Genomic DNA, 24595 nt, shown 5'->3' with positions numbered 1-24595 from the left:
TTGTCTCCCACACCATCACCAACTTTATCCGCTCAGGGGATCTCCCATCCACTGCTACCAACCTTATAGTTCCCACATCCCGCACTTCCCGTTTCTACCTCCTACCAACATCCACAAACCTGCCTGTCCAGGTAGACCCATTGTCTCAGCTTGCTCCTGCCCCACCAAACTCGTTTCTGCATACCTCGACACTGTTTTATCCCCCCTTGTTCAATCCCTTCCCACCTATGTTCATGACACTTCTCACGCTCTGGATTTTTTCAATGATTTTAAGTTCCCTGGCCCCTACCGCTTTATTGGATGTCCAGTCCCCACCAGGAAGGTCTTAAAGCTCTCCGCTTCATTTTGGATTCCAGACTTAATCAGTTTCCCTCTACCACCACTCTCCTCCGTCTAGCAGAATTAGTCCTTACTCTAAATAATTTCTCCTTTGGCTCCTCCCACTTCCTCCAAACTGAAGGTGTAGCCATGGGCACCCGTATGGGTCCCAGCTATGTCTGCCTTTTTATTGGCTTTGTGGAACAATCCATGTTCCAAGGCGATATTGGTATCTGTCCCCCCCCCCCACTTCTCCTTCGCTACATCAGTTCAGTTCAGTTTTCGTTTATTGTCATTTAGAAATGCATGCATTAAAAAATGATACAACGTTCCTCCAGAATGATATCACAAGAAAACACAGGACAAACCAAGACTAAAACTGACAAAACCACATAATTATAACATATAGTTAAAACAGTGCAAAGCAATACCATAATTTGATAAAGAGCAGACCATGGGCACAGTAAAAAAAAAAGTCTCAAAGTCCCGATAGACTCATCATCCCACGCAGGCGGCAGAAGGGAGGAACTTTCCCTGCCATGAACCTCCAAGTGCCGCCAACTGGCTGATGCAGCACCATTGGAAGCACCCGACCACAGCGGACTCTGAGTCCGTCCGAAAACTTCGAGCCTCCAACCAGCCCCTCCGACACAGCCTCTCTGAGCACCATCCTCTGCCGAGCGCTTCGACTCCATCCGGGCCACCGAGCAACAAGCAAAACCGAGGACTCGGGGCCTTCCCCTCTGGAGATTCTGGACCACACAGTAGCAGCAGCAGCGAAGCAGGCATTTCAGAAGTTTCACCAGATGTTCCTCTGTGCTATCACGTCCATCTCCATCAAATCAGGATTGTGTACAGCATCCTACTTGACAAATAACAGACATCACCACTGGAGTGGCCACTGCGAGCTGTGTCGCGCCGCCATCGATGACTGTATTGGCGCTGCTTCCTGCACGCATGCTGAGCTCGTTGACTTTATTAACTTTGCCTCCAACTTTCACCCTGCTCTCAAGTTTGCCTGGTCCATTTCCGACACCTCCCTCCCCTTCCTGCTGTTAGCGACTGAATCATTGGGATAGAGATGGCACTCAGTACTCGGTGTCAGAGAGCTAATCAGAGCTTGAACTTTTCGGATGACTCAGAGTCGGACCGTGGTCGTGTATGGCAGGGAGAGTTTTTCTTCCTTCTCCCATCTGTGTGAGATGTGGGACATCTGAGAGACTTTGAACTGTGCTCATGGACTTCTTCATCAAGTTATGGTATTGTTGCACTGTTGTAACTATATGTTATAATTATGTGGTTTTGTTAGTTTTTTCCAGTCTTGGTCTGTCCTGTGTTTTGTGATATCACACTGGAGGAAATATTGTATCATTTCTTAATGCATGTATTACTAAATGACAATAAAAGAGGACTGCGTGTCTTCATAATCTAAAAGTGAGTGTAGTTCTTATTACTGAGGAGAAGGTACTTAGGAAGCTGCAAGGTAGATAAGTCACCTGGACCAGATGGACTGCACCCCAAGTTTTGAAGAGTTTGTGGAGGCATTAGTGGTGAGATTTCAAAAAGATTTTGGAATAGTTCCGAATTTACTGAATGGACTGAACTCTGATTTGGAAAAGACAAAAAGTAGAGGTGTGTGTTTCATGATAAACACTCGGTGGTACTCTGATGTGGCAGATTTGTTGAGCTCGTGTACCCCTAACTTTGAGCACCTAATGGTCAAATGCCATCCATTCTAATTTACCTGGGGAGTTCTCCATAATCCTGGTCACAGTTTACATACCATGAGCAGTTGACTATAATCAAGTGCTTGAGATACTGCATAGTGCTGCCTCCAAACAAGAAACAGTCCATCCTGATTCATTTCAAATCATAGTCTTCCACCAGGATCTTCCACCAAGCTTGTTTGAAGAAAGCACTGACCAATTACGCATCAGCGGTCCCAACACACTAGACCACTGTTATACTGAGATAAGAAATGCATTTCATTACGTTGGATCACCTGTCTGTTCTCCTCCTACCTGTGTACAGGCAGAAGCTAAAGGGCAAGGCTCCAGAGGTTCGAACAACCAAGGGGTTGTCTGCAAGACTGGTGAGCTGATTATTGACTAAGAGAAGGAAATCAGAAGTCTGTGAGTCAGTTCTTATTGGAGGATTAGAGGTAGAGAGGGTCAGAAACTTTTAATTACTTAGTGTTATTATTTCAGGGAATCTGTCCTGGCCTCAGCATGTAAATGGAATTATGAAGAAAGTACAGCAACGCCTCTACTTCCTTAGGAGTTTGTGGAGATTTGGCACGACATCTAAAACTTTGATAAACTTCTATTAATGTGTGTTGGAGAGTATATTGACTGGTTGCATCACAGCCTGATATGGAAACACCAATCCCCTTGAATGGAAAATCCTACAAAATGTAGTGGATATGGCCCAGTCCATCACAGGAAAAGCCCTCACAACATTGTGCGCCAAAGGGCCTGTAATGTGCTGAAGATTTCTATGTATGTTTCTATGATTTAACCATTGAGCACATCTACATGAAATGCTGTTGCAGGAAAGCAGCATCAGGGACCCCCACCACCCAGGATATGCTCCCCTCTCACTTTTGCCATCAGGAAGAAGGTATGGGAGCCTCAGGATTCACATCATGAGGTTCAGGAACAGTTATTACCCCTCAACCATCAGGCTCCTGAACCAAAGCGATATAACTTCACTTGCCCCATCATTGAAATGTTCCCACAGCCAACAGACTCACTTTCAAGGACCCTTGTTCTCTATATTTTTTGCTTATTTATTATTATCATTTGTGTTTTTTTGTATTTGCAGTTTGTTGTCTCCTGAACTTGGTTTGAACGCCCTAGTTGGGTGGTCTTTCATTGATTCTGATGCAGGTTATCATTCTATAGATTTATTGAGTGTGCCCACAAGAAAATGAATCTCAGGGTTGTATGTGGTGACATATGTGTACTTTGATAATTTTACTTTGAAGTTTGAGTCCATTATGACTATTAATTGACTAGTGGAGTTCTGAGGGGCTGATTTTGGGTCTCTTATTTTCACGTTATATCTCAATAATTTGAATTATGGAATTGATGGCTTTGTGGTCAAGTTTGTGGATAATATAAAGATAGGTGGAGGAGTGAGTAGAGTTGGAAGCAAGAAGTCTGCAAGAAGCACTTGTACAGATTAGGAGAATGGGCAAAGAAGTGGCAGATGGAATATAGTGCAGGGAAGTGCACCTTGGTAGAAGGAATAAACGTGGACTATTTTCTAAACGAGTATAAAATTGATCATTTGCAGGTTGAGTCAGTGACAATCATACCAATGCCCAAGAAAAGCAGGATGAGATGTCACTGGGCACTCACATCTACTGTAATGAAGTGCTTTAAAAGGTTGGTCATGGCTAGAATCAACCCCTGCCAAAGCAAGGACCTGGGCCCGCTACAATTTGACTATCACACAGTAGGTCTACAGCAGATGCAATCTCACCAGCCTTGGATCACCTGGACAACAGCAATACCTATGTCAGGCTACTGTTTGTTGATTACAGCTCAGTATTTAATGCAATCAACATTTCTCAATTCTCATCAACAAGCTCCAAACCTGGGCCTCTATACCTCCCTATGCAACTGTATCCTTGCCTTCCTCACTGGGAAGCCACAGTCAGTGCAGATCAGAAATAACATCATCTCCTCGTTGGCAATCAACAACTGTTGCACCTCAGAAGATGTGTGCTTAGCCCACTGCTCTACTCTTTCAACACCCACAGTTGTGTGGCTAGGCATAGCTCAAATGCCATCTATAGGTTTGCCAACGACCAGCTATTGTTGGCAGAATTTCAAATGGTGACAAAGGGGCATACAGAAGCTAGATAGATCAGCTGGTTAAGTGGTTTCACACAACAACCTTGCACTTGGTGTCAGTAAGACCAAGGAATTGATTGTGGGCTTCAGGAAGGGGAAGTCAAGGGATCAGCAGTGGAAAGGGCGAGTAGTTGCAAGTTCCTGGGTGTCAATATCTTTGTGATCCAGGACCCAATAGATTGATGCAGTTACAAAAAAGGCACAACAATGGCTATATTCATTATGAGTTTGACGACATTTGGTATGTCACCAAAGACCCTCACAGGTGTACCATGGAGTGCATTCTAACTCTCACTGTCTGGTATGGAGGGACCTGTGCACAGGATTGGAAAGAGCTGCAGAAAGTTGTAAGTTCAGCCAGCTCCATCATGGGTACTAGCCCCTCCAGCATTCAGGACACCATTGAAAGATGATGCCTCAAAGAGGCGGCATACTTCATTAAGGACCCCTATCACTGAGGACATGCCCTTGCTATCATCAAGGAGGAGGTACAAGAGCCTGAAGAGATACAATCAATATTTCAGGGACAGCTTCTTGCCCTCTGCCATCAGATTTCTGAATGGACAATGAACCTATGAACACTATCTCACTATTTTCTGCACTTTTTTGGCATTCCTCATTTAATTATTTTTATATTATACTTATTGTAATTTATAGCTTTTTTATTACTAAGTATTACAACATACTGCTGCCACAGAACAACAAATTTCACTACTTATGCTAGTGACCTGATTCTGATAAGGAACAAAAATGTTATGTTGGCATTAATTTATAGAGTACTGGAATATAAAAGCAAGGCTATAAAGTTAAGGCTTTATAAGGAATTGGTCGGATGATCCTTGGAGAATTGTGTGCAGTTTTGGGCTAGGTACAGAGGGTACAGCCTCAGAACACAACACTGTTCCTTTGGAACAAAATGAGGAATTTCTTTAGCCAGAGAATGGTCAGACTATGGAATTCACTGCCAAGATGGATGTGAAAGCCAGGTCATTATGTATATTTAAAGCAGAGATTGATAGGTTCTTAATTCGTAAAGGCTTCAAAAGTTTATGGGTAGAAGGAGAATGGGGTTGTGAGGGATATTAAATCAGTATGACGTAATGGTGGAACAGACTCGATGGGATGATAGCCTAATTCTGCTCCTATGTCTGAAAATGATTTGTGGGCTGCCTTCAAGAGTGAGTCCAAGGAAAGAATCCGGCCTGGATGGAGTATCTGGCCGAGTACTGAAGACCTGTGCTGACCAACTGGGTGGTGTGTTCACAGATATCTTCAACCTCTTGCTATGTAGTGTGTGATACCCATATGCTTCAAGCAGGCTTCAATCATGCTGGTGCCCAAGAAGAGCGTGGTAATCTGCCTCAACGAGGAGGGAGGGGAACATCGACTCAGACCATGAGAGGCCTGCGTCGGGCATTTTCATGCCTTACAAGGCGCAGATTGGAAGTCTGTGTGGGGCACCACTCCTCGCACAGACTAGCGCAATGTGTGATTAAGTGCCTTGCTCAAGGGCACAAACACGCTGCCACAGCTGAGGGTCGACCCAGCGACCTTGAGATCACTAGACGAATGCCTTAACCACTTGGCTACATGCCTCAATGACTATTGCCTAATGGCACTCAAATCCACAATGAAGTGTTTTGAGAGGCTGGTGTTGAAGCCTATCAGCTCCTGAGTGGCGACTTGGATCGCTCCACCTTGCCTACCGAAGCAACAGGTCTACAGCAGATGCTGTCTCATTGGCTCTTCGCTCAACCCTGGAATATCTGGAGAGCAAAGGTGGATCTTTTGGATTACAGCTCAGCATTTAATACCATCGTCCCCTCAAAACTAATTAGTAAACTCCAGGACTCGGGCCTCAATAACCCCTTGTGCAGTTGGATCCTGGATTTCCTCACTTGTAGACCCCAATCAGTTCAGATTGGCAAAAACATCTCCACAATCTCTCATCAGCACAGGAGTGCCACAGGGATGTTTGCTTAGCCCCCTGCTCTGCTCACTTTATACTTATGACTGTGTGGCTAAGTACAGCTCCAATACCATATAAAAGTTTGCTGATGTTGTGAGCTGTATCAAAGGGGGGTTATAAATCAGCATACAGGAGGGAGGTTGAAAATTTGGCTGAGTGGTGTAATAACAACAGCCTCTCACTCATTGTCAGTAGGACCAAGGCACTGATTTCAAACTTCAGGGAAACCAGAGGTCCATGGCCAGTACCCATCAGAGGATCAGAGGTGGAGAGGGTCAGTAACTTTAAATTCCTGAGTGTCACTATCTCAGAGGACCTGTCCTGGACCCATCAAATAAATATAATTGCACAAAAGCACCTTTACTTCCTCAGGAGTCTGTGGCAATTTGGCATGTCATCAAAAAGTTTGGCAGACTTGTACAGGTGTGTTGTGGAAATGTACTGACTAGTTGCATTACAGCCTGGCGTTGGAACACCAATGCCATTGAGTGGAAAATCCAGCAAAAGGTTGGATTCAGCCTTAAGTACATCACAAGTAAAGCCCTCCCAACCATTGAGCTTCTAAATGAAACGTTGCCGTAGAAAAGCAGTATCCATCAAAAGATCCTCACCAGCCAGGCTATGCTCTTTTCCCTTTTCTGCCATTAGGTAGAAGGTACAAGTGCCTCAGGACCCGCACCACCAGGTTCAAGAACAGTTACTACCCCTCAATCATCAGGCTGTTGAACAAAAGGGGATAACTACAGTCATTCTATTTCTAAATGTTCCCACAACTGATGGTCTCACATTAAGGACTCTTTACCTTGTTATTTCATGCTCCTAATTTATTGCTATTTATTTATATTTGCATTTGCACAATTTGTTGTTCATTGATCCTGTTTACAGTTACTGTTCTATAGATTTGCTAAGTTTCCCTGCAGGAAAAATAATGTCAGGGTTGTACGTGGTGACTCTGATAATAAATTTTACTTTGAACTTTGAACCATGTCTGATAGTCTTATGATCACATAAGCAAAACAGAGAAAAGGAGACCTGCAGCTGTACCAGCGTTAGTCTTTGTAGGTGGTTGAGGGAAGTTCAGTGTCTTAAGGCATGTGGAATCCATGACTTTATTTCAGAGGAATGGAGTACAGAACCAAAGAAATTGCATTTAATCTTTATGAAGTTATGGACAGCACAGTTTTAGGACCTGGTTGCAAGGTGGAGATGACTGGGAATTAAATATCCAAGGGTATCAGGTAATATGGAAGGTAGGCAGGAAGGCAGAGGAGGTGGGGTGGTGCTCTTGATTAGGAATGAGATCAGGGCGATTGTGAGAGACGATATAAGATCTATGGAGCAGAATGTTGAGTCCATCTGGGTAGAGATTAAGAAAAGCAAAGGGAAAAAAATCACTGATGGGTGTTGTCTGTGGGCCACCTAATAAAAATATTGCAGTGGCAGAGGCGATTAACCAAGAAATAACTGAGGCTTGTAAGAACGGAACGGCAGTTGTCATGGGGTATGTTAACTTCCACGTAGATTGAGTGAATCAGGTTGGTCAAGGAAGTCTTAAGGAGGACTTCATAGAATGCATCCGTGATGGCTTTCTTGAGCAACATGTTAGTGAACCTACAAGGGAAAATACTATCTTGGAATCTAGTCCTGTACAATGAGACAGGTAAGATTAACGATCTTGTAGTCAGGGATCCTCTTGAAAAGATTTTGCATTCAGATGGAGGATGAAATAGTTAGATCTAAAGCTAATGTATTATGCTTGAACAAAGGAGACTACAACAGGATGAGGGAGGGGTTGGCTAATGTGGATTGGGAGCACTGGCTACTTGGTAGGACCGTTAAGGAACAGTGGAATACTTTCAAAGAGATTTTTCACAGTGCTCAACAAAAATATTCCAATCAAAAGTAAGGACAGTAAGTGTGGGGAGAGCCACCCTTGGGTAACTAAGGAAATAAAAGAAAGTATCAAATTAAAAGCTCATGTGTACAAAGTAGCAAAGAGTAATGGGAGACTGGAGGACTGGGAAAACTTTAAAAAGCAACAGAGAACACTAAACAAAAAATAAGGAAAGGGAATCTAGAGTATGAAAGTAAATTAGCACAAAATATAAAAACAGATAGCAAAAGCTTTTATACGTTTGCAAGTATATACAGCGGAAGAGGGTGGGTAAAGTCAACGTAGGTCCCCTGGAAAATGACAAGGGGAAATTGGTATTGGGTGATAAGGAAATGGCTGAGGCACTGAATGACTATTTTGTGTCGATCTTTACGGTGGAGGACAAGTCTTATATGCCAGAGAAGAATGTTATGGACGAAATGGGAGGTGAGGACCTGGATAAAATCACTGTCACTAAAGAGATAGTGATGAGCAAACTAGAGGGCCTGAATGTCCAGGTCCCCTGGTCCTGATGGGATGCATCCCAGGGTGCTGAGGGAATTGGCGGAGGTTATAATAGACGCATTGGTAATCATTTACCAAAACTCTCTGAACTCTGGGTAGGTCCTGGCGGATTGGAAGACAGCAAATGTCACGCCACTTTTTAAAAAAGGATGTAGGCAACTATTGGCCAGTTAGCTTAACATCTGTAGTCAGGAAAATGCTTGAAGCTGTCATTAAGGAAGAAATAGCGAAACATTTAGAAAAGAGTGGTGCCATTAGACAGACACAGCATGGATTCAGAAAGGGCAGGTCCTGTTTGACGAACTTACTGGAGTTCTTTGAGGACATAGTGAGTGCAGTGGATAGAGGGGAACAGGTGGATGTCGTATACTTGGATTTCCAGAAAGCATTCGATAAGGTGCCGCACAAGAGACTTATAAATAAGATACGGATGCATGGAGTCGGAGGAAGTGTATTGGCATGGATAATGGATTGGTCAACCAATAGAAGGCAGAGGGTTGGTATAATGGTGTTCCTCTGGTTGACAGTCGATGGTGAGTGGGTGCAGCAGGGGTCGGTACTGGGCCTGTAGCTGTTTATCATTTGCATTGATGATTTGGAAGAGGGGACTGAGTGTAGCGTAGCAAAATTTGTTGATGACACTAAACTGAGTGGAAAAGCAAGTTGTACAGAGGATGTGGAGAGTCTGCAGAGGGATATAGATATGTTAAGTGAGTGGACCAAGGTCTGGCAGATGGAATACAATGTTGGTGATCATCCACTTTGGAAGGAATAATAGAAGAGCAGATTATTATTTAAATGGTGAAAGATTGCAGCATGCTGTTGTGCAGAGGGACTCGGGAGTACTTGTTCATGAATCACAAAAAGTTGGCTTGCAGGTACAACAGGTTATTAAGAAGGCAAATGGAATGTTGGCCTTCATTGCTAGAGGGATTGAATTCAAGAGCAGGGAAGTCATGCTGCAACTATACAGGGTACCGGTGAGGCCGCACCTGGAGTACTGTGTGCAGTTCTGGTCTCCATACTTGACGAAGGATATACTGGTGTTGGAGGCAGTGCAGAGGAGGTTCACCAGGTTGATTCCAGGGATGAAGGGGTTAACCTATGAGGAGAGGTTGAGTCGCCTGGGACTATACTCTCTGGAGTTCAGAAGAATGAGAGGGGATCTTATAGAAACATGCAAAATTTTGAAAGGGATAGATAAGATAGAAGTCGGAAAGTTGCTTCCATTGGTAGTTGAGACTAGAATTAGGGGACTTTGTGTCAAGATTCAGAGGAGAAGATTTGGGAGGGAGATGAGGAGAAACTGTCTTTCCCAAGAAGTGGTGAATCTGTGGAATTCTCTGCCCAGGGAAGCAGTTGAGGCTTCCTCACTAAATATATTTAAGAAACAGTTAGATAGTTTTTACATAGTAAGGGAATTGAGGGTTATGGGGAAAAGGCAGGTAGTTGGAGCCTAGTTTAGGGACAGATCAACTATGATTTTATTGAATGACGGGGCAGGCTCAATGGATCGGATGGCCTACTCCTGCTCCTATTTCTTATGTTCTTATGTTATTATACCACTAGAGTTTAGAAAGACTGCAGAGGATATTTAATGGAAAGATCTGGTGATGAGGAATAAGAAGGGATAGAGATGATCTAATTCTTTTGGAGGGAAGGATGGTACTGACTTCTGAGAACAGTATTCAATTTTCAGTTTTTTGATAAAGGAATGAGAAGAAACTACTATAATCAGATGACACAGATGTAGGGGTAACAGCTGGAGGTATGAACAAATTGGTTTTCTACTTGGGTTACTATCTGGAATATTCTACTGAAAGAAATTGTAGGAACACTTAAATCCTTAAGCTAGTTTCATCAGTCAGTACTATTGTGGTTGATAGGTAACTTAACCATAAAATTTTCCCTCATAAACTTTAATGTCTCTGACTAGCAAAAGCTGATTTTCTTCTATGTTGAGTTCCAAGCTTGCTCTCACTGCTTAGCTTCACTCTTGGATTGAATTTTAGGATTTCACTCGAGGTTTCAACATTTTTATTTAACTGCTAGTTCAAGATGCCTAGCATGCATCTGTCATTATCTGCACCATCAACTCTCCAAGTTATTTTAAAAGCCAAGAATCTAAATTGAAAAGAAATAAACCTTTTTGTACACATTCTCCATTGTAGCTTAACTCTTAGAATTGCAAGTAACCTGATAAAATTCTGGCTGAAACCAGACAAGAGAATTTATATTGGGGAGTAAAGAATTGACACCTTGCAGAAGAGGAAGGGTGACTGATAAATAGGCACCTAAGTAGGCAAGATGTAGAAAGATTATGGATATCATGTGGGCAAATAGATTTATTGTTGATGGGGGGGGCAAGGGTCACCATGGATTTGGTGGGTAGGCGGGCTTGTTTTGGTGTTGGAAATAGATTTAGAGGGAATTCTTAGGTTCAGGATGATGAATTCATTGATGGCTGTTTCTGAAACATCACAGATTCTAGATGACTCACACAAGTTGGAATGTAAAAGGAGGAGCGGGTGATGACTACAAAACAGTCAGCCTGACACTAGTGCTAGGAAGATGGCTGGCGTCTGTGAAAGTTGGGCATTTGGAAAGATAATATGATTGGCAAGAATCAATTTCTAATACCACCAAAATTGGCCTTTCTCCAATTTAGAATCACAACCATCTTTTTGCATATTTACTTTGAAGCTAATGGCATTGTGGTCACTAGATGCAAAATGTTTTCCTACACAAACTTCTTTCACCTGCGGCATCTCGTTTCCTAAAACCAGATCCAGTATCACGCAGTCTTTCGTTGGGACTTCTACGTACTGGTGAAGGGAACTTTCCTGAACACATTTGACAAACACTATCCCATTTAGTCCTTTTACAGTATGGGATTCCCAGTCAATATATGGAAAGTTAAAATGACCTACTATAACAACCTTGTGCTTCTTGCAATAGGCTGTGATGTTTTTACAGTCCTGCCCCTCCTGCAACCAAGTCTCACTAATGGCTACAATGTCATAATTCCGGGTGTTGATCCATGCCCTGAGCTCATCTGCTCTATGATAATTCTTACATTAAAATATACGCAGCTCAGGGCATTAGTTACACCATGCTCAACTGTTTGATTCCTGACTTTGTCTGAGGTCTTAACAACACTTGTCTCCACAACCTCTCCACGAACTGTTCTGGCACTCTGGTTCCCATCCCCCTGTAATTCTCACTTAAATCCCACTGTACAGTATGAACAAACCTTCCTGCTAGGATATTAGTCCACCTCCAGGTGAGATGCAAGCCATCCCTTTTATATAGGTCCCACGTTCCTGGGAAAAGAGCCCAATGATCCAAAAATCTTATGCCCTCCCTCCTACACCAACTCCATAGCCACATGTTAAACTGGCCTCACTAGCATGTAGCAGGGATTTCAGGGAGTTAGGTGCTAAGTTAAAGGACAGGACCACCAGGGTTGTGATCTCAGGACTGCTACCCGTGCCACATGCTCGTGAGGACAGAACAAGGAAGATTATACAGTTTAACATGTGGCTAAGGAGTTGGTGTAGGAGGGAAGGCATAAGATTTTTGGATAATTGGGCTCTTTTCCAGGGAAGGTGGGACCTGTACAGAAGGGATGGCTTGCACCTAAACCGGAGGGGGACTAATATCCTAGCAGGTAGTGAGGAGAGACTTGATACGGCAAAATTGCAATCAACAGGATGAGTTGCAATGTAAAAGGCGGACAAAATCAAAAAGGGTGAATACAGGACTGAAGGTGCTAGATTTCAATGCACACAGTATACAGAATATGGACTAAGGTAGATGAACGTGTAGCACAGTTACTGATTGCCATGTATGATGTTGTAGTCATCACTGAAAGAAGATTATAGTTGGGAGCTTAATGTCCAAGGATATGCATTGAGTTGAAAGGACAGGCAGGAAGGCAGAGGGGCTGGCGTTGCTCTGTTGGTAAAAAATGAAATCAAATCGGAAGGAGTTGAATCACTATGGATAGAACTAAGGAACTGCAAGGGTAAAAAGGCCCTGATGGGAATTGTATACAGACCCCCAAACAATAGTAAGGATGTTAGGAGAATTAGTTAGGAAACTTAGTTAGAAAAATTCAGTCGCTAGGTATACATGGAGAGGTGGTAAATTGGATTAGACATTGGCTCGATGGAAAAAGCCAAAGAGTGGTAGTAGGAAATTGCTTCTCAGAGTGGAAGCCTGTGACTAGTGGGGTGCCACAGGGATCAGTGCTGGGTCCATTGTTATTTGTCATCTATATCAATGATCTGGATGATAATGTGGTAAATTGGATCAGCAAATTTGCTGATGATACAAAGATTGGAGGTGTAGTAGACAGTGAGGAAGGTTTTCAGAGCCTGCAGAGGGACTTGGACCATCTGGAAAAATGGGCTGAAAAATGGCAGATGGAGTTTAATACAGACAAGTGTGAGGTATTGCACTGTGGAAGGACAGACCAAGGTAGAACATACAGAGTAAGTGGTAAGGCACTGAGGAGTGCAGTAGAACAGAGGGATCTGGGAATACAGATACAAAATTCCCTAAAAGTGGCGTCACAGGTAGATAGGGTCATAAAGAGAGCTTTTGGTACATTGGCCTTTATTAATCAAAGTATTGAGTATAAGAGCTGGAATGTTATGATGAGGTTGTATAAGGCATTGGTGAGGCCGAATCTGGAGTATTGTGTTCAGTTTTGGTCACCAAATTACAGCAAGGATATAAATAAGGTTGAAAGAGTGCAGAGAAGGTTTACAAGGATGTTGCCGGGACTTGAGAAGCTGAGTTACAGAGAAAGGTTGAATAGGTTAGGACTGGAGTGTAGAAGAGTGAGGGGAGATTTGATGGAGGTGTATAAAATTATGATGGGTATAGATAGAGTGAATACAAGCAGGCTTTTTCCCACTGAGGTACATTGGCCTTTATTAATCAAAGTATTGAGTATAAGAGCTGGAATGTTATGATGAGGTTGTATAAGGCATTGGTGAGGCCGAATCTGGAGTATTGTGTTCAATTTTGGTCACCAAATTACAGCAAGGATATAAATAAGGTTGAAAGAGTGCAGAGAAGGTTTACAAGGACGTTGCCGGGACTTGAGAAGCTTAGTTACAGAGAAAGGTTGAATAGGTTAGGACTTCATTCCCTGGAGCGTAGAAGAATGAGGGGAGATTTCATAGAGGTATATAAAATTATGATGGGTATAGATAGAAAAAAAACAGAGGACATGGGTTAATGGTGAGGGGGGAAAAGTTTAAAGGGAGCATTGGAGGGGCTTCTTCACACAGAGAATGGTGGGAGTATGGAATGAGCTGCCAGGCGAGGTGGTAAATGCGGGTTCTTTTTTAACATGTAAGAATACATTGGACAGATACATGGATGGGAGGTGTATGGAGGGATATGGTCCGTGTGCAGGTCAGTGGGACTAGGCAGAAAATAGTTCGGCACAGCCAAGAAGGGCCAAAAGGCCTGTTTCTGTGCTGTAGTTTTTCTATGGTTTCTATGTGGCCTATAAATTACAATGGGAGATAGAAAATGCATGCCAATAGTCATGGGGGATTTCAATATGCAGGTAGATTGGGAAAATCGGGTTGCTGCTGGATCCCAAGAGGGGTAATTTCTAGAATACCTATGAGATGGCTTTTTAGAGCAGCTTGTGGTTGAGCCCTATTGATCAGCTATTCTGGATTGGGTGTTGTGCCATGAACCAGAATTGATTAGAGAGGTTAAGGTAAAAGAACCCTTTGGGGGGAAAGTGATCATAATATGATCGAATTCACCCTGAAATTTGAGAAGAAGAAGCTAAAGCCAGATGTATCAATATTAATATCAATATCAATATAATAAGGGAATTACAGAAGCATGAGAGAAGAGTTGGCTAGAATTGATTGGAAAAGAACACTGGCAGGGATGATGGCATAACAGCAATGGCTGAAGCAACTTGGAAGGCACAGGGTATATACATCCCAAAGAGGAAGAAGTATTCTAAAGGAACAATGACATGACTGTGGCTAACAAGAGAAGTCAAAGCCAACATAAAAGCCATAGACAGGGCGTATAATACAGCAAAAATTAGTGGAAGTTAGAGGATTGGGAAGCTTTTAAAGACCAACAAAAGGCAACTAAAAGAAGTCATTAAGAAGGTAAAGATAGAATATCAAAGTAAGATAGCTAATAATATTAAAGAGGATACCAGCTATTTCTTCAGATACATAGTGTAAAAGAGAGGTGACAGTAGATATTGGACCACTGGAAAACGATGCTGAGTAATACATAGGCACACTTTCTGTTTACCAAGGAAGCAATTCTGCAAACCACACTTAGGCTGATTCTTGGCAGAGAATCTTAAATATACTTGTTTCATAGATACTGATCTGATCATCGTTGTTCCACAGTGGTCTCAAGTCACAGAGTAAAACAGCACAGAAGTTGGCTGTTCAGCCCAATACGTCCATGCCGACCAAGGTGCCCAACTAAGCGTTTGGCCCATTCCCTATCTATTTACGTATTTAAATGTCTTTTAAGTGTTATTGTACCTGCCTCAGCCATTGAACAGCTTGTCTTATAAAATCATGAGAGGCTTCAGTAGGGTGAATGCAGTCTTTTTTTCATGTAAGGGACACTTAAGTAGCCAAAGCTTAGAAGTCGTGGGATTGGTGTAGATGGGCGAAAAGGTCAGCATGGACGTGGTGGACCAAAGGACGCACTTCTGTGTCCTTTGACTTTGGTTCAGCCACTCCAGAGTACTATGTACATTTCTGGTCACCACATGACAGAAAGTATCTGATTCAACTAGAGAAGGTAACGAGAGCATTCATTATGATATTACCTGAGATGGAGTATAGATAGGCTGTGATTGTTAAGCTTGGAGTAGAGGAGGCAAAGGGGAGAACTGATGGAGCCATGCAAAACCTGAGGGGCTGAAGTAAACTGGTGTATTATTGTTACATGTACAGTGAAAATCTTGTCTTCATACTGTTTGCACAGATTGTTTTATTACACAGTGCACTGAGGTACACAAGGTAAAACAACGACAGGGTGCAGAATAAAGTGTTACAGTTATAGAGGTTGCAGTGCAGCTAGACAATAAGGTGCAAGGTCTTAGTGAGGTCAAGTGTTCTTATTCCTTCAGGGAACTATTATAACAGTGGGACATGGACAAAGTATTAAGTAGAAAACTTCTGGGGTAAGTGATAAAAGGCTTGCAGGGGATCTGATAGAGGCCATTTCCTAGAAGATGATTGGAAACAGAAATGCACTGTTGAGGGAGTGGTGGCAGCAAGTATTCACACAACATCAAGACAAGCAAGTAAATCAGCAAGGCATGGCAGACTACAGGCCAGTAAATGGGATTAGCATGGACTGCTATTAATGATTATCGTGGTCAAGTGGGCTGATGGGCCTGGTTCTGTGCACTGTGACTGTTTTTCAGGCTGCCTTGTCTGCGACTGAGTTTGTATAAGAGCGCGAGTTCAGAGTGTATTCTTACATTATGTGCATGGTAGGTGATAGTGATGATTAAAGTCTTGTTGATGTTTAACTTGCAGATTCCTATTGGCTTTAAGAGATGAGTGTTTTTTAATGGGCTGCTGTTTCTTTTACTTTGCCAGTCAAAAAATGCCATAAAACATGTTTAAAAAGACTTGCCTTTGAAGAACTTATTCTCACTGTAGCAGTGCTTTTGTAAAAAAATAAAGCATGTGACCTACTTAAGAATATCATGTTTAATTTACAGCTGAAACAGAGAGGACAGTTGTTACTGCTGCTGCTTTTGCTGCAGCCCCATCGATTTCACCATCAGCCCTGTCCACTGTTACAGAAAACAAGGAATCCAACAACATACATGCCATACCCAGAAGGCATGCACCTGCTGAGCAGCTTGCCAGGCAAGGATCTTTCCGAGGATTCCCAGTGTTGAGCCAGACAACATCTCCGTTTAAGAGGCAAATGTCACTTAGAGTAAATGAGTTGCCTTCAACAACACAACGGAAAACTGATTTCCAAATTAAAAATACAGGTGGGAAGTCTTGTTGATTTTTGTTGTTCGGGTTAAAAAGAAGCTTAAATTCTAATGGAGGGATATTATTCATACAGTGGTTTCACAGTGAAAGTATTGGGAGTTGCAGTTTTTAGAAATGTGTAAGTGTCCATTTTGTTTGGATTCCATGGGAATTGTCCTGCTACAAATAAACCCTAAAATAGCTGAGCATGGTACTAAAAGCATAATGAGACATTGATTCCCACTGCAGGTATTTGTGTTGGTATGGACAGGTAGAGTGCATATAGACTTAACCTTCCAGGTATTTTACTAAATAGTAGAATTAAAGAAATATCTGACACAGAAGGCGGCAATATGACCCAAAGCCTCCATATCTTCCAAAAAATTAGTTACTTGCACTAATTCCACCTCCTGCCCTTTGCTTCTTGCTTCATAACAGTTCACCTAGTATTGTTTTAAGTGTGCTGAAGAATACTGTTCATCTCCCTCAGTCTTTGGATGTTTGATTTTCCTTTCAACTACCTCAGTCCTGTTATCTATTACCTTCAATTTATTTACCTCTGTTCTGACTTCACTGCAGAAGGAAATAGTAAATAGTCCCTTCATAGTCATCTTACCTAGGCTACCTATAAATATCCCCTTAGCTACCTGTATTTTTTTTCTTTAGAAAAAAAGTTTCTTTAGAAAAACTTGTTTTCACGTATAAAATTCTCCAGCTGCAGCAACATACTCTCAGTTGTGGAGTCATAAGATTATACTTTCTCAGTTACTCAGAAACAAGCCCTTTGGCTCAACTCACCCATGCCAACCAAGTTGCCTTCTGGACCTAGTCCCATTTGCTTGTATTTGACCTCTATCCCTCTAATGGGGGCACCACAATAATGTAGTGGATTGTGCAATGTTATTACAGCCTGGGGTATAGGAGTTCAATTCCCATGCCATCTGTAAAAAGTTTGTGAGTATGTAGGCTTCCTCCCACTGTCCAAAGATGTACCAGTTAGTAGGTTAATTGATCATTGCAAATTGTCCTGTGATTAGATTAGCGTTAAATACGTGTGTTGCTGGGCAGTGCGACTTGTTGAGCTGGAAGGGCTCTATCAATAGAGCTGGAATCTCTCAATAAATAAGTAATTCCTATTCTTGAACCTGCCCAAATGTCTTTTAAACATTGTATCCTTGTACCAGCCTCTATCAATTCCTCCGGTTGCTCGTCCCATATACCCACTACCCTCTGTGTGAAAAAAGTTGCTCTTCAGATCCCCTTTAAATCTTTTTCCTCTCACCCTAGACCTGTACCCTCTAGCTTTGGATTTGCCTACCCTGGGGAAAGCTCTGTGACCATCCACCTTATTTATGCCCATTGTGACTTAGCCTGCTCCATTCTGGGGAAAAAGAGTTCCAGTCTGTCCAGTCTGTCTTTGTAACTCAAACCCCCTAGTCCCAGCAGCATTCCTGTGAATCTTTTCTGCATCTCCCTGGCTTAATCTCATCATTTATGTAGGTAGGTGACCATAACTTAACACAATATTCAAATGCCGTCTCACCAGTGGCTTGTAAATTTGTAATATGGTGTCCCAACTCTTGCACTTAGTGTCCTGACTGACGATAGCAAGCATGCAAAACACACCACCTTCAATACTCTGTCTTCCTGTATTACCATTTTCAGAGAACTATCTACTTGTACCCCTAGGTCTACGGTACTGTAAAGGTCCTCTCATTCTCTGTGTATGTCCTAAACTGCTTTAACTTTGCAATTGTCTGAGTTAAATTCCACCTAACATTCCTCTTCTCTCTTCCCTCCCCACCTACCACTTTCCCAGTTGATGTAAATCCTGTCGTAACCTGACACAATCATCTTCAGCGTGTGTCAAAAAATCTTTTAGTGTCATATCACCTGTATACTCATCCAAACCATTAACATAAGACAAGCAAATATGGAACCATCACACCATGGATCACAGGCCTCCACTCTGTAAACAACCCTCCAATATCACCCTTGACTCCTATCACCAGGTCTATTTTGTGTACAGTTAGCTAGCTCACCTTTGATGCCTTGTGATTTAACTTTTTGAACAAACCCACCATTTAATATCTTGTCAAAAGCTCTGCTAACTATCTATGTGGACAACATTTACAATTCTTTTTGTCACCACTTCAAAATAAAATTCAATTAAATTTGTGAAGCTCTATATTCCATACACAAAACCATGCTGACTATATTTAATCAGTCCTTGCATTTCCAAATACAGATAGATCCTTCCTCTTAGAATCCCCTTCAGGAATTTTGCTGCCACTGATTGTAACAACTTAAATTGTGCCTTTATTTAAGAAGGGGTGGAAGGACAACATTAGCCACCTCCAGTCTTCCAGTATCTCACCAGTGGCTAAGGAAGTTACAAAAAATCTCTACCAGGGCACCAGCAATTTCTTCTATTGACTCCCACATTTGAGATGCACTTGGTTGGGCCACCAAGAGGAGAGAATATATTAGACCTGCTCTATAACAACATTCATGGAGCCTGCTAGGCTACCTCTACTCAAACCACAGATCCATTTTGCTAATCCCTACATAAAGTCCACTGGTTAAACAAGTCAAACCAATTTACAGGGAGATCAGGGCCTGGCCAGAAGTTGCCACCTGCAGTGTGAACAGCTACAGGACTGGATTGGAGCATATTCAGGAAGGCAGCTGCCTACGATCATCATGTCAACATTGATAAATATGCAGGATCGGGACTGGCTACAAAGGAAATTACAGTGATTAAGCACTGCACTGCTAGGACAAACCTGCAGAGGTTTGTGCACTACTTGGGGATTGGATACTGCCTTCAGATCGTGGGACAGGATAACTCTAAGGTCAACAGGAGCCATGCTCTGGTATGCCATCAAGAAGGCAAAGGGAGAGTACTCTCAACAAATTCAAACACCAGGGACACGGGACACACAGTGCATGTGGCAAGGTTTTACAAGCCATAACAGATTACAAGTCCACCCTGTGCATCAACGATAGTAATGCCTCCCTTCCTGGTGGGCTATGATTGGTTTGACACAATGAATGATGCAATATTGAGGAAAGCCCTCTCCTACCTGAGGAACAGCCAAGGAGGGAGAGAGAAACCGGGGAATTATAGACCGGTTAGCCTAACGTCGGTGGTGGGGAAAATGCTACAGTCAGTTATCAAAGATGTGATAACAGCACATTTGGAAAGTGGTGAAATCATCGGACAAAGTCAGCATGGATTTGTGAAAGGAAAATCATGTCTGACGAATCTCATAGAATCTTTTGAGGATATAACTAGTAGAGTGGATAGTGGAGAACCAGTGGATGTGGTATATTTGGATCTTCAAAAGGCTTTTGACAAGGTCCCACACAGGAGATTAGTGTGCGAACTTAAAGCACACGGTATTGGGGGTAAGGTATTGATGTGGATAGAGAATTGGTTGGCAGGCAGGAAGCAAAGAGTGGGAATAAACGAGACCTTCTCAGAATGGCAGGCAGTGACTAGTGGGGTACCGCAAAGCTCAGTGCTGGGACCCCAGTTGTTTACAATATATATTAATGACTTGGATGAGGGAATTAAATGCAGCATCTCCAAGTTTGCGGATGACACGAAGCTGGGCGGCAGTGTTAGCTGTGAGGAGGATGCTAAGAGGATGCAGGGTGACTTGGATAGGTTAGGTGAGTGGGCAAATTCATGGCAGATGCAATTTAATGTGGATAAATATGAAGTTATCCACTTTGGTGGCAAAAACAGGAAAACAGATTATTATCTGAATGGTGGCCGATTAGGAAAAGGGGAGGTGCAACGAGACCTGGGTGTCATTATACACCAGTCATTGAAAGTGGGCATGCAGGTACAGCAGGCAGTGAAAAAGGCGAATGGTATGCTGGCATTCATAGCAAGAGGATTCGAGTACAGGAGCAGGGAGGTACTACCGCAGTTGTACAAGGCCTTGGTGAGACCACACCTGGAGTATTGTGTGCAGTTTTGGTCCCCTAATCTGAGGAAAGAATCCTTGCCATAGAGGGAGTACAAAGAAGGTTCACCAGATTGATTCCTGGGATGGCAGGACTTTCATATGATGAAAGACTGGATCAACTAGGCTTATACTCATTGGAATTTAGAAGATTGAGGGGCGATCTTATTGAAACGTATAAAATCCTAAAGGGATTGGACAGGCTAGATGCAGGAAGATTGTTCCCGATGTTGGGGAAGTCCAGAACGAGGGGTCACAGTCTGAGGATAAAGGGGAAGCCTTTAAGGACCGAGATGAGGAAAAACTTCTTCACACAGAGAGTGGTGAATCTGTGGAATTCTCTGCCACAGGAAACAGTTGAGGCCAGTTCATTGACTTTATTTAAGAGGGAGTTAGATATGACCCTTGTGGCTAAAGGGATCAGGGGGTATGGAGGGATGGCTGGTACAGGGTTCTGAGTTGGATGATCAGCCATGATCATACTGAATGGCGGTGCAGGCTCGAAGGGCCGAATGGCCTACTCCTGCACCTATTTTCTATGTTTCTATTTGAGGAGAATCCTTGCCAGGGTAAACCCACACAAAGTTGTGGGGCTGGACCTGTTGGATGCTCAGGGTTTGTGTGGGCCACTTTGCAGCAGTCCACTGCCCCACAGTCCATTAAGGCAGCCACCATATTCTGGTGCCGAAAATAACTGATCTAACGATTACCACCCAGTGGCCCTGACCTCAACAGTCATGAAGTGCTTTGAGCAGCTGATAATGGATTATACAAAATCCCACTTTCCAGCCACATCAGACCCTTTCCCATTTGCTTGCTGCTCAAGCCAATGCGCTGACAATGCTATTGCCTTGGTCCTTCACTCCATCCTGTCCTACCTAGAACATAATGCCTCCTGTGGCAGGGTGTTGATCATTGACTTCAGATCGACATTTAATACAATCATCCCTCAAAGGTTGTTCTTGGACTTTTTGGCAGTCAGTCTGAGTTGCCAGCAACATCACAAGTTCATCACTGCAGACTCATAACTGCATTGCCAGGTTCATCTCAAACTACCTAATCAAGTTTGTTGTGATGATACAACAGTGGTTGGCCTCATGAGCAACAATAATGAGTCGTCATACAGGGAGGAGGTAGAGTGGCTTGTGAGAACAACAATCTGAGTCTTAACGTAGACAAGACAAAAGAGATGATTGTGAACTTCAGGAAAGTACAAGTCGATCTCTGTCCATTGCACGTCAATGGCTCTTCCGTGCAGACAGTGAAGGTCCCTTGGTTTGCACATAATGACGATCTAACCTGGGCCCACACATATATTAGTCAAGAAGGCACAGCAGTGTATACACTTTCTGAGGAGATTGAGGTGTGCAAGGTTGCCCACCCCCATTCTAATGACTTTCTACAAAGCACCATCAACGGTATCTTGTCTGGCTGCATCATTATGTGGTATGGGAGCTGCAAGGCATTAGGCCACAAGATCCTGCAGAGGGCAGTAAAAATCACCAGGGTCTTCCTCTCCCCTATTTATGTCTTTAACCCACTACCATCAGGAAGGATGTACAGGAATATCAAGACTAGGACAGACAGACTGGATAACAACTTCTCTCAGGCTGAGAGACTGATGAATACCCTGCCAACACTGAAGTCTTATCACTAGAACAGCAAGCTGTTTACTGTTTGCTACGTGAGATATTTGTTTTGTGGGTGACAGTGGTCTGGAGGAACAGTTTTATTTGGTTGAATATGTGTTTGGAAATCTAAAATTTGCTCTTTTTTTCTGACACGCTAATGCAGAAGACAACAAATAAACACCTAAAACATAATCTATATAAAAAAAGTCTAGGGTGGTTAAGACTCTGTCGATAGAGTATGTAAGACATCGCTCATGGCAGCTTGGTGTTTTGGAAAAAGATAAGTCTGGTCTATGGGTTGAGATTCTAAATTGGAGAAAAGCCAATTTTGATGGTATCAGAATTAATTTGGTGAATATGGATTGGGACAGGCTGTTTTCTGACAAAGCTATACTTCATAACTGAGGGGCCTTCAAAAGTGAAATGTTGAGAGTAGAAAGCTTGTATGTGCCTGTCAGAATAAAGGGTAAAGATAACAGGTTTAAGGAATTTTGGGTTTCAAGAGATATTTAAGCCCTGTTTAAGAAAAAAAAGAAGTGGTGCATAGCAGGTATGCAAGGTAGAAACAAATGGGGTACTTAATGGAGCATAAGAAATGAAAGAGAACACTTAAGAAAGAAATCAGGAAGGTTAAAGGAAGGCATGAGGAGACAAGGTGAAGGAAAATCATAAGGGATTCTACAGATGTGTTAAGAGTAAAAGGATACCAAGGGACAAAATTGGTCCTCTGGAAGATCAGAATGGCAATCCATGCATGGAGCTGAAGGAGATGGGGGAGACCTTAAATGGATTTTTTGCATCTGTATTTACTTGGCAGATGGACATAGACTCACTAGAAGTGAGGCAAAGCAGCACCAAGGTTATGGATCCTAAACAGATTACAAAGGAGGAGATGTTTGCTGCCTTGAGGCAAATTAGGTGGATAAATCTCCAGGGCCTGACAAGGTGTTCCCTTGAACCTGTGGAATACAATTGCAGAAAGTGCAGGGGCCCCAGCAGAGAGATTTAAATCATCTTTGGCAACCGATGAGGTACTGGAGGATTGGAGTACAGCTCATGTTTTACTGCTTTTTAAGGAAGGCTCTAAAGGTAAACTTGGAAATTGTAGACCAGTGAGCCTGACATTAGTAGTGGGAAAGATATTGGTAGGTATCCCAAGAGACCAGATATATGAATATTTGAATAGACATGGACTGATTAGTTATAGTCAGCATAGCTTTATACATGGTAAGTTGTGTCTAACCAATCTTATAGAGCTTTTCGAGGAAATTATCCGGATCAGATGAAGGCAAAGTAGTGGATGTTGTCTACATGGACATGAGCAAGGCATTTGACAAGGTTCCACATGGGAGGTTGGTCAAGAAGGTTCAGTCACCCTGCATTCAAGATGAGTTGGATTAGACATTAGCTTTGTGGGAGAAATCAGAATCAGGTTTAATATCACTGGCATGTATCTGAAATTCTGCCAACAAAGGTTGTATCATCAGCAAATTTATAATTGGCATTTGAGCTGTGCCTACCACACAGTCATGGGTGTAGAGAGGCTAGAGCATTGGGCTAAGCACACTTCCCTGAGGTGCGCCAGAGAGTGGTAGTAGATGATTGCTTCCCTGGAGGCCTCTGGAGTGGAGTTCTGCAGGGATCAGTGCTGGGTCCTTTGTTGTTGTTTGTCATCTATATCAACGATCTGGATGATAATGTGGTTAACTGGATTAACAAATTTGCAGATGAAACCAAGATTGGGGAGTGTAGTGCATAGCGAGGAAGACTATTAGAGCTTGCAATGGCATCTGGACTAGCTGGGAAAATGGGCTGAAAATGGCAGATAGAATTTAATTCAGACAAGTGCAAAGTAATGTACTTCGGTAGGACCAACCAGGGTAGGTCTTATACAGTAAGCAGTAGGGCACTGAGGAGTGCAGTAGGACAAAGGGATCTGGGAGTACAGGTCCAATTCATTGAAAGTGGCAGCACATGTAAATAAGGTCGTAATAAGTCAAGGTATTGAGTACAGGAGATGGGATGTTATATTGAAGTTGTATAAAACATTGGTGAAGCCTAACTTGGAGTATTGCCTGCAGTTTTAGTCACCTACCTGCAGGAAAGACGTAAATAAGTTTAAAAGAGTTCTGGGAAAATTTACAAGGTTTTTGCCAGGACTGGAGGACCTGAGTTATAAGGAAATAGATTGAATAGGTTAGAACTTTATTCCTTGGAACGTAGAGGATTAAGGGGAAATTTGATAGAGGTATACAAAATTATGAGGGGTATGGTCAGGGTAAGTGCAAGCAGGCCTTTTCCATTGAAGTTAGGTGGGACTACAACTAAAGGTCATTGAAAGGTGAAAAGTTTAAGGGGAACATGAGGGGATACTACTTCATTCAGAGGGTTGTGAGAGTGGAATGAACTGCCAGCACAAGTGGTGCA

The 24595-nt window shown here is 42.7% G+C and overlaps 1 protein-coding gene across 6 annotated transcripts in view; it reads left to right on the top strand.

Moving 5' to 3' along the window:
* The window catches only part of numb (NUMB endocytic adaptor protein), a 272755-nt gene that overhangs the window by 226937 nt on the left and 21223 nt on the right, over positions 1-24595 (top strand). For 5 of the 6 annotated variants that reach the window (XM_072263780.1, XM_072263746.1, XM_072263756.1 and 2 more), the window contains one exon: positions 16296-16577. The exons of the other annotated variant lie outside the window; for it this stretch is intronic. In XM_072263780.1, the coding sequence (XP_072119881.1) occupies positions 16296-16577 (282 nt within the window). The remainder of the gene's footprint in view (positions 1-16295; positions 16578-24595) is intronic. 6 annotated transcript variants of the gene reach the window in all.

The sequence above is a fragment of the Mobula birostris genome, chromosome 1 (assembly GCF_030028105.1).
Source record: "Mobula birostris isolate sMobBir1 chromosome 1, sMobBir1.hap1, whole genome shotgun sequence".
Lineage (NCBI taxonomy): Eukaryota > Metazoa > Chordata > Chondrichthyes > Myliobatiformes > Myliobatidae > Mobula > Mobula birostris.
Note: the sequence above shows the minus strand (reverse complement) of the source record. Positions and strands in the feature narration are given on the sequence as shown.